The 11,424-nt window shown below is 41.7% G+C and overlaps 1 protein-coding gene across 1 annotated transcript in view; it reads left to right on the forward strand.

The window, feature by feature from the left end:
- The window catches only part of IGBP1 (immunoglobulin binding protein 1), a 46,298-nt gene extending 39,060 nt beyond the window's left edge, over nucleotides 1-7,238 (forward strand). Inside the window, exon 6 of the mRNA XM_086389903.1 lies at nucleotides 6,741-7,238. Coding sequence (XP_086246029.1) covers nucleotides 6,741-6,883 — 143 coding nt within the window. The 3' untranslated portion in view covers nucleotides 6,884-7,238. The remainder of the gene's footprint in view (nucleotides 1-6,740) is intronic.
- Nucleotides 7,239-11,424: the final 4,186 nt, after the last annotated feature.

The following is an 11,424-nucleotide window of genomic DNA, read 5'->3' on the forward strand; positions in this document are numbered from 1 at the left end:
CGGGGACAGCGTCGGCGAGGATCAGGATACAATAGCTTCAATTAGATATTAATTAGAGATGTAAAGAGTAATAGAATGAGGATAGCTCAGTAGGAAAATTCAGTGGAGAAAAGAGGCTGAGTAGCTTGGTTTGCGCGGGAAACCAATAAAACTTCAAGACAAGAAGTTTGCACCACTTACATAGGCCGCAGGCGTCCTTCCGCTCTCCCGAAGGAGAGGAGACACTGAGGCCTCCCCGGTCGGATCTTAGAAGCCCAGGCATAATTAGTAAACATGGTGGGCTCCGCTCTCCAGATGGAGACTCAGCCAGAGTTTGAGAGAGAGAGAGAGAGAGACATGGGGAGACCAGTCTTTCGAGGAACTGATCCCAATTCTTTATTTTCCATGGTCTACTTTTATACATTGAGATGTTATGCAAAAGTCATGCGGAGTCAGCAGTCCTGACTTTTATCAAAGTCAGGTGCTTCATACAAATGTATACAGAGGTCTTAGGGGTGTTACATCATCTTCTGGCCAGGGGGCCTGCTGACAATTTATGACCCTCTCCTTGTGACAGTGGTCAGTCAACCAGGACACTCATTTCTCCAGGGGTGATTATTCTTAAAAAAGACTCCACCTTCCAAAGGTACCAGATAAAGTTACATTCCTATAGGGTGAGGGTGTAGTGGGTTTTAATTAAGGAAAGAATTTACTTAGCCTAAGGTCTAACGTGATTAATATCAAAGGTTAATACTTATTTCTTCTATATATTCATTAATGTGTGTAAGGGCAGGGGATGTGGAGACTTAGCAACAAACATTGGCTCAACAAATGAAAAACCCTTCACCAATACAATTTCTAATCAGCCCACTATACTTACACTAATGGTTTTCTAACTTTTCTAAGGAACCTGTTTTTAGAAGGTTTAAAGCATCTTGTGCCTCTCACGGTTGGGAGGCTGTGAGCAATCACATGTGGCCGGACAAGCCTGTCAGGCAGGCTAGAGAACCTTCAGAGGAGTTTGTAGGTTGAAACACTCCTATCGCGCCCAGGAATTATTATTAACTGGAGCTCTAAGTTAACTCCTTCTCTGAAAGAGGTGGTGGGGGACAGCCCCCCGTAAAGTCAGAGGTGTAGGTGAGAGCACAAGTAGTAAAGTAGGCAGGCTCTGGTTATGGGGGTAGATGCTCCAGAATTTCCAGGGAGACTCCTGAGGCTTGATCCCGCCTTTGCATACGTTGAGCCTCCTTCCTCATGACCTTTGCCATGGCCTCACGCTGGCCCCCAACATATATTAATAAATATAATAATATAATAACATAAGTAATCTAATAATAAATATATCTGTGAGAACTAGAGTCAGAAATACAGAGAACAAACAGGTAGTAACAAGTGAGGAGAGGAAAGGGAGGGAAGGGCAAGGTGGTAGGGGATTATGAGGTACAAGCTACTATGGATAAAACAAATAAACTATAGGAATATATAGAATTGCACAGGAAATACAGCCAATATTTTTAAACTATAAATAGAGTATAATCTATAAAATACTGAATTACTATTTCGTACTCCTGACATTGACTCATTTGAAAAGACCCTGATGCTGGGAAAGATTGAAGGCAGGAGGAGAAGGGGATGACAGAGGATGAGATGGTTGGATGGCATCACCAACTCAGTGGACATGAGTTTGAGTAAACTCCGGGAGTTGGTGATGGACAGAGAGGCCCGGCATGCTGCAGTCCATGGGGTCACAAAGAGTCAGACACAATTGAGTGATTGAACTAAACTCCTGAAACTAATATAATATTGTAAATCACCTGTACTTCAATTTGAATAAGAAAAAAGAAACAAAACAAGTGAGTGAACACAACAGAAAATACCTTTCTAAAGTAAGAAACTTTTAAATCAAAAAGAAACAAAGATAAACAGAATTCTAGAAAAAGTGAAACATGAAAAGTTAGCAGAGACATATGGAATAAGATTATCTGAAAAGAAAACTAAAGCAAGGAAAATAAATAAATGCTCAAAAATAACATTGAGGAAACTTTCCTGGAACTAAAAAAAAAGGTTTGATTTTAAAAAGCACAATATGTACCTGAGAATTTTGACCCAGAATGACTAACAACAAAATCCACATTCTAATAAAATTACTAGATTTTTCTTTCTAAAGAGAAATGTCTTGGATACTTCAGCAAAAACAGTAGGTAGTTTGTAAAGGAAGGAAAATTAGATCATCTTCAAACTTTTTGACACCAATACTTTGTACTAGAAGAAAATGGAGTAACATTTAAGATACTCGAGGGGAAAAAATGTAAGTCAAGGACATTATATCTGGTAAAAATGACTTTTAGGTATAAATGGCACAGGTATTTATCAACATGCTAGAACTCAGGAAATATTGGTTCCATAATCCCTTACTGAGAAATTTGCTGAAGAATGAACATAAGACAACCAAAATAAGAGACACTGATACCAGGACTGGTGGTTAACATTAGTTACATATAGAACTAAGACTAAATGAGATTTACAAGGGAGAGAGTAGAGTATTAATACCTATATGCCCTGTGCTCTGATAACACAGATATAGCATAACTTTTTTCAATGAAGAAATGGGGAAAGCACATGCAAAAAAAAAAAAAATGAACTATTCTCAGCAGTTATATTGGTAGCAGTATTAGTTATTCCAAGACTGTGTACTGTGAGATAATATAACCGAGTAATTATGAGTAATTATTCAAATTCCATCATCCTCTGTCTTTGAGGGCTAAGACTTTTAGTGTGGAAGAATACAGATGTACTTCAAAAGAATTTAAGTTAGAAACAAAACAGCCCTGTAGTCTTGAATATGAACTCATGAGGAATTTTATTTAAAAGTAAACATACGCAGACACACTTTTGCTTTATCCACTGAAAAGACTTAGAAATAATGAACAGCCCAGAAGCAGTGAGCACATGTAGTAACTCAGTTTGTGTTCTTGAAATACCGTTCCCATTCAAAGAAACCAGGATGTATTTGAAAGAGAGCTAATTCCAGGCCCGGAAATAAAGAAGATTAACTTGGAACATCTTGTTATAGAAGATAGGAAAGAAGCTTTAAAAGACTACTACAGTCATATCAGAAAGTCTCAGAAACCAATTTGAAGGTGTTTCCACAGGCCAGACAGTTTGGCTTCAAAAAGGATAATTGCCAGTAGCAACGAGCACATCTAGTACCCAAACCTTGGTTTCTAATACCATTTTCCAATTAAAGGAACCAAGGGCTCTTTAGAGCAAACAAACTTTTGAGGTGTTAATGTGACAGAGCCTGCTGAAAGAACTGTCACTGGCCAAAACTAGAAGAATGTGAGCAGAAAAATAACAGTATCAGATTATAACAAAAGGTATAAAACAAGTATCCATGAGCGTATAGTGATAGAAATAAATGACTAAACTGTACAGAAAAATTCAAAATAATTTGTGTGTATACACCTGTCTAAGGACTTCCCTGGTGGCTTAGACAGTAAAGCGTCTGTCTACAATGAGGGAGATCCAGGTTCAATCCCTGGGTCAGGAAGATCCCCTGGAGAAGGGAATGGCAACCCACTCCAGTACTATTGCCTGGAAAATCCCGTGGACGGAGGAACCTGATAGACTACAGTCCGTGGGGTCGCAAAGAGTCGGACACGACTGAGCGACTTCACTTACTCACTCACTCACACCTGTCTACACCTGTCTCAAGGAGGTGAAGCATAACTCCTCACTTCATAAGTGGAGGCTGTGTTTAGTTACTTGCTTCCAAAGACTATAATGTAGAAGAAGGGAGGAGCAGTAACTTCACAGTTGGGAACCGTACAAACACTACCTTAAGTGATCCTAGCTAACATCAGCAGTAATAAGTCATGTAATAAGGTGTATAGCCTTGATTTGATGTGATGAGGAGGGAGCCTCACTGTGTTTTTCTTCTCCAAGTCATAACCCTAGTCTAATTATGAGAAAAATATCAGGCAATGCCAGGTTGAGGAACATTCTGCAAAATACCTGAGTATACCTCAAAACTGTCCAAGTCATCAAAAACTAGGAAAGGGAGAAATTGTCACAGCCAAGAGCAGACTAAGGACACAGGGGACTAAATGTAATATGGAATACTTGATGCAATCCTGGAACCAAGAGAAAAAAAAAAACAAAAAAAACAGGACATTAGGTGAAACCTAAGGAAATTTGAATAAAGTGTGAGCTTTAGTTGTTAATTCGGAGAAAGCAATGGCACCCCACTCCAGTACTCTTCCCTGGAAAAATCCCATGGATGGAGGAGCCTGGTGGGCTGCAGTCCATGGGGTCGCGAAGAGTCAGACATGACTGAGCGACTTCCCTTTCACTTTTCACTTTCATGCATTGGAGAAGGAAATGGCAACCCACTCCAGTGTTCTTGCCTGGAGAATCCCAGGGACGGGGGAGCCTGGTGGGCTGCTGTCTATGGGGCCGCACAGAGTCGGACACGACTGAAGCGACTTAGCAGCAGCAGCAGTTAGTTGTTAATTATGTATGTATCAGTATTGGTTCATTAGTTATAACACACAAACCATAGTACTGTAAGATGTTTACAATAAAGGGAACTGGGGTACAGATGTATAAGAACTCTGTATTATCACAATTTTTCTGTAAAACTATTCTAAAATTTAAAAGTTGGAACATCTTTTAGAAGTCATTGCAATTCATTGAAACCCACCAAATATGAGTCCCACCAAATCCATGAGTCCATAACTGTATTTAAAAAGAAAAATTGTTCAATTTCAAAGGATGGTAAGGAGCTAATTTATTGCCTTGAGAAATGGTAAATTAGAGCGAAAGAATCAGGCATTTATCTTGTCCTTTTTTCTGGGTGACTAGTAGTAGATGAGGGGAAGCCTCTCTTTATAAAAGCATTCTACTTAATAAAAAAGAAATGTTAAAGTTAAGAGTATCACCTTTTTGAAACCCCAGGAAAATTAATGAATTTAGACATTGAGCATCAACAGCTGCTAACATCACAACATGTGAGACACAATACTGTGTGCCAACACCACCTATTTTCATGTGGGAGGGATCGACCCTGAGTCACATCAAGCTCTGTAACCACTTGCCAATCTGCAAAAATACAGAAGAACATGTTGGACTCCATCACTACTATGTAGTCAGCAAAATCCAGATTTTTCCAGAAACTACAGGTCAAATGCTCCAGCCTCTTCGATAGATAACTTGTAAAGAAAGAAAGGGGTTGAAGAAGAAACCTGTAAATTAAAAATATATCAAAATATTTTTAAATGGGTAAAACTAACCTCAGAAACATAATGCTAAGTGAAAGAAGTCAGACACAAAAGACCACATGTTACTTGATTCCATTTATGTGAAATCTTCAGAATAGGCAAATCTATAGAGATAGAAGGTAGATTAATGATTTCCAGGGAAGGAAGTAATGGGAATTAACTGCAGATGAGTACAAGGAATCTTTTAGGGGTGATAGAAAATTTTTTTGAGACAGCAATTTTTAATATTTATTTGGCTGTGTTGGGTCTTAGTTGAAGCATGTGAGATCTAGTTCTTCGACTAGGGACCGAACCTGGGCTCCCTGCATTGGGAGCGTGGAGCCTTAGCTACTGGACCACCAGGAAAGTCCGGGGTGGTAGAAATTTTAAAAATTGGATTGTAGTGATGGTTGCACAACTCTGTACTAAAGATCTTTGAGTGAAAAATCAGTGTAGAAATGGACAGCTCTGGTGTCTAGGGATGCATGCTTGGATAATAAACTTGAAGAAGTTATTACTATAAAAGGCAATATAGCGGTTACCTTTGGAGGGTGAGGATATGATTTGGATGCTCATAGAGAAACCTTGTGGATGGGTACAGAAAATCTTATTTCTTGAGCCAAGAGGAGGCTATAAAGGTATAGCCTCCTTCTGAAAGTTTAAGTTATATATATTTTTGTGTGATTTCCAATATCTTTTATTTTACAATAAAAGGGTTAAATAGAACACAAGACTCTTAAGCTATTAAGACAGATCAGGTTCCCTACATATTTCATTCTTTATCATAGTGATGAGAGTATTTCTCGTGGGCAAATTCAAGGTAGCTAGGAAATGTTCCCCTTAGCTCACAGCAGAAAGAAAAAGTCAGTGCAAAAGAGAAATGGAGCATTTTGTTTCATTTCTTTTGCGTGTACACTGCATGACAAGTGCCATTTGGACCTCACACCCTGTTCCAAACATGTGCAAAATAACATACATTCTTTTCTGGTGGGTTCAACTGCCCTGTGATATCCAGTTTTACACGTAAAATTGTAGAACTGTAATAAAGGAAGGAGGAGGAGCAGTCACCTATAGTCAAATCACAAATCATAAAATCAAATATTTTTTACTTTAATGTTTTGTCATGCAAGTGGGATAACCACTATGCTACGGAAATACTTCAGTGTTTTTGGTTTGCTGGGGTTTTGTTGGTCAGTTGGCATTTCTGTTTTATGTTGTGAGGGCTTAGCCATTTTAGCAAGAATTCTTTCCCAAAATAGAATTCATTTTGAGGGGCAACTTTTATGTGTTTGCCTTCTTATGAAAACAGCTCAGACAATTTTGTCTTACATGTCACTTGTTAAGTAATATTAAGTACTGTCCCCAATTCTGCTTGTCCCAGGGTAGACAGCTAGCTATATTTTCCTTGTCTTCATGTTATGTGGTCGTGTTCAGAGTGGAGCTGGGGCCCATGATGGTCCCTCCTTTCCTCACCCCTGCTTTCTCATTTTTATGATTGGGCAGAGTTTAAAAGAACAGCTCAGCAACAAGAAGATCAGGAGCATGAGGAGGAAGAGGATGATCAGGCAGTCCGCAGAGCTCGGGAGTGGGATGACTGGAAGGACACCCATCCTAGAGGCTACGGCAACCGGCAGAACATGGGTTAGCCTTCCCACAACAAGACAGGAGAACAGGGGCTTACATCTTCCCCGCCAAGGACAACTGTGCTGTCTCCCCCTCCCTGGTCTTCTGCTTCAGCTCTGTACAACGAAGGCAGAGATGCTTAGTCTTGCTTAGTGTTCAATAAAATGTCAAGCAATGAAGTGTGTATTTGTACCCTAAATGATAAGCCAGAAATCTTGTTTTGGCATTAATCATTCTCATCATGGTATATTTTAATTTTCTTAAGTGGAAAGAAAAGAGGACAGAGAAATGGCTCTGTATAATCAATCAATGTCTGTATGAATTATCTTGAAAAAATAAAAATAAAGGTCCCTTCTATCACATGCGCCTGTGCAGAAATAATGGTATCAGCTGCTTTTTTGGGAGACTAGGGGGAAGGGGGTCAGCTATGGGTCCCTGGCCTTATGGCAAGATCCTGGTCATCTCTCTTTGATGTTGCCAGTGAGTTACCCAGCGTCAGAGCTGCCCAGGCTAGCTGGAGCTTGCTTTCTCCTTCTTACCCTGGTACTGTGAACTAACCCAACACTTGCTTTACCAAAATGAGCACAAAAGCCAGGACTTTTCCTGTCATATGACCCTGTTTTCAGGAATTATAGCTATAAAGGAACTGACCATAATAATCCTATCTACCCAGTCTTCCTTGCCTCAGCCATGAGAAATGAGGAAACAGATAAAGCACTATGAGAGCCATCCTTGTGTGTGCATCTGAGACTGGGGCCTTTATTCTCGAATTATCTGAAACCCTTAGGGTAAAGAATAGTTGAGGCTATAGCCTAACTCTTAAGCGGGCTGCTGGAAGATCATTTTGGCCCTCTTTGCCTGTTCTGTGCATACCTGGCATGGTCCCAAGCAGTCAGTGTGCTGTGGTGGTCATTTTGCTGGTAATAAGGTACCTGCAGTCATGCCAATAACTGGGAGTGGACAAGGGGGGATGGCACAGATGACAAGGAAAAGTACCTGCTTTCTGCAGTAAAGCTCCTCAGCTCCCGAGCATGTCCTCAGCTCCCTCAGCTCCTGAGTTGATACCCTAGAACAGCAACCATGTGTTGAAACAAATGATCTGTATAGAAAACATACTTTTGTTCTATGTGGCTTTGGTACACTTAGATTTTCTGTTAAGAAGATGACTCAGCCTTCCTATTCTAGCTCCTGCACTCTAGCTTAGAAGAGGGGTTTGAAAAGGAGACTTAGTTCCCTTTCCTTTGCAGGGTGTTATGTGGAGTGCTGTCAGGCGATGAGTAGGAGGTTGTGTTTAGTGAGATGACAGAAAACTACCAATAATACATTTGTAAATTGCTTAATAAACGGTTCGTGTCACCCTCACAACATAAGCTCCTGAAACTGGTGGAGCACAGATTAACTTCTCCAAGGATTTGAGAAGCAAACATTCATTTTTTTAGTTCTCTTCCAATTATTGCCAGGCTGCCTCTAGCAATGGCCTATTTCCTGCCCTCCAAACTCCACCCTGAGCTCATTCCCCAAATGGGCCAGGTTAGGGTTTTCCCCTTGGTCCGAGTCTATTTAAAGATGGTCTTTTCAGAAGATCAGCTTGATTAAGCCCCCTCACATTCTGATATCTAAGAGGCAAACTAGACAAGGTGGATTTGAATCCTGGCTTTAAAAGTTGAAAGCTGTGTGACCTTGGGCAATATAATCTCTGAACTGCTCCTCTGTTTTCTTTACATTTGCAGGTGAGCTGTTTCATGGGATTGTTTGTAAGAGTTCAATGTATAACAGACTAAAGTGTTTTCATCTGAGCCCAGTGACTACAGTCTGTCCACTAGGAAGGGAAAGGAAATGGACAGATAAATATGGGAAACTCTGTTCTGTGCCAGGTACTGGAGCCAGCACTTACACATGCTATTAACACTCACAATGACCCTGCAAAATAGGTGGCATTGTCCCCATTTTACAGGTGAGAAAACAAGCCCAGAGAAGCTGAATGATCTCTTCAAGTTCACCTGAGTAAGAAGCTCTGCTTCTGTCATTTTCCATGTGCTTCCCAATTGCTTGTGCTTTTAAAGGGCTTAAAAAGGGAGCAGCTTTAAAAATCCAAGCCCAAACCACCACTTACACGTTATTGGAGCTCTAGAAATTCCTTTTTAGCTGACTCACCAAACAAAAGGTTATGCCAGCCTGCCTCCCCCCTGCCATTTCCCCCTCAGATGGAGGATAAGAAGACGGAGGCGGTGAGCAAACCCATCTTCCTCCATTTTCCTCCCCAGTCCTCTGCTCCTGCCAACCGGGCTGCCAAAAACAAACAAAAAAGAACCACCTTCTCATCATAAGGCATTTCAGGATCCTAGAGTGAGTTGGGTTTGGTGCACTCCGTGAAGCCAGGACTCAAAGCATTCCACAGATATTAATAATAGTTTGCACTATGTTTATTTCATGTACGCTGCTTATTTCATTCTCACAGTCTGGCGGGCAGGAGATGATGCCTTCATTTTACAGGGAAGGAAACCGGCTTGGGGAAATGCAGTGAGTGACTTAGTTCAGTAACACAGCTAAATAAATACATGGACTGTGCAAACATCAGTGCAGCCCAAGTATTTGCCCTCTGTAGCTCTCACATGGAGGACAGTTATTTAGAAAAGGTGAAAACTGAGCACTATTTCTTTTAATGCCATTATGTGGTGATTTGTCCTTTCCACTCATTCTTTTCAACACCCCTGTAAGAAAGACAGGGCAGGGGACTGAGTGAGCAGATTTCAAGCTCAAGAAATTGGAGTTAAGTGTTCTGAGTTAGAGTCTATCCTCTGGGCTCCGCTGCTCCCTAGCCAGGTGACCCAGGCCACCCAGGTCAGCAGGGTCACTGCTGTCATTTAAAACAACATGTAAAGGATAGAGCTTTTGAAACTTAATCCACCTCTCTGTGTCATCTGAAAGCCAAAATCCTCCCCTGCTTACTGTGGGCCTCCAGTTTGCTCATCAGCACAATAGACACACTGCCACCTGGTTCTGTCGGACAGCCAAGACAGCACTGTGACCGCTGCCTCCTTGCGAAACAGCTCCTTCCAACACCTGCACGTTGTTTCCTCACATTACTTTTCACCCATTCATCCAAGGTAAAGTTTAACCTCGGCTCAGTTCCCTCACACTCCATAGAAAGGAGATGTGGGTTTTGTCAGATGCTAAGAGTATCTGGCCTACTTACCTCACAGGCCAGAATGAGGAGTTAATGAAATCAAATATGGAAAAGCACTTTGAACAATTATAAAACATGGCACAATTATTTCTAAATTTGGAAACCAGAGGAGGGAATGTATTTTTTTTATTCAATGTTTCACAGCTATAACCCCTATGCCCCCATTGCTTTGGGGTTCCCCAGGTGGCTCAGTGGTAAAGAAGTAAAGTGAAGTGAAGTGAAGTGAAAGTCAGTCGTGTCCGACTCTTTGCAACCCAATGGACTATAAGTCCATGGGGTTCTTCAGGCCAGAACTCTGGAGTGGGTAGCCTTTCCCTTCTCCGGGGGATCTTCCCAACCCAAGGATAGAACCCAGGTCTCCCACATTGCAGGCAGATTCTTTACCAGCTGAGCCACAAGGGAAGCCTGTCAATTCAGGAGCCACAGGAGATGCAGTTTCAATCCCTGGGTTGGGAAGATCCCCTGGAGGAGAAAATGGGAACTCACTCCAGTATTCTTGCCTGGAAAATCCCATGGACAGAGGAGACTTGTGGGCTGTGGTCCATGGGGCCACAAAGAGTTGGACATGACTGAGCGATACAGCACACATATATCACCACCAGCAAAAAGGTTTGTGACATGCTTTTCTTTGTATGCTGGAGATGACCAGCATAGGAAAGAATTGTTACATGCAGTGGAAATTGAGAACTGGTTTTTACTTATCTGCCCACCAGGTCACCCTTGACAAATGTATGTGAAAGGATGGTAAACAAAGTCTTAATTTCAGTTTCTTGTTCCAACTGGCAATAAATCCCTCCAAGAGAGTACAACACGGCAATGATTTAGGCTAGCCTATTCCTGTGTGGGAGCACGAATAAAAAGAATAGCTGCCATGTATTGAGTACCTACTGTATACAAGGAGTTAATACAACAAAAGCCCATGGTAGATCATATTATTGCCTCAATTTGTAAATGAGGAACTTGAAGCTCAGAGACAGGATTTCTCAAAGATCGCTTGGTCCTCAGAGTTGAGCTGGGCCTGGATTCCAGGTGGGCCTGACTCCACAGGCCACATCCTTCCAGTCCACCATGCTCCCTAGGAAGTACGAAGCAGGGGGGACATATGAAGGTGGGTGAGACACCCTGCTCTAGGGATAACCACTCCCCTCCTCTCTCTAAATTTTGAGCAACAATTCCATCAGTTTTGCCTGCCAGGCCCTTCAAGGGCACATCTGAGACCTACATACCAAGGGAACATCCCTGACTCATAAATCTCCCCTTCCTGGGGCCCCACATCCCTCAGCCTGTAGAATATTCCTGCTCCCAAGGCCAGGCCCACCTGCTGTCCCCTCCCAGCCCCTAACTGATGTTGGTACAAGTCAATCTTTCCACCCTTTC

This window comes from Bos grunniens, chromosome X (genome assembly GCF_055505025.1).
Source record: "Bos grunniens cultivar Pamir isolate PY7600 chromosome X, Bosgru_T2T1.0, whole genome shotgun sequence".
Classification (NCBI taxonomy): domain Eukaryota; kingdom Metazoa; phylum Chordata; class Mammalia; order Artiodactyla; family Bovidae; genus Bos; species Bos grunniens.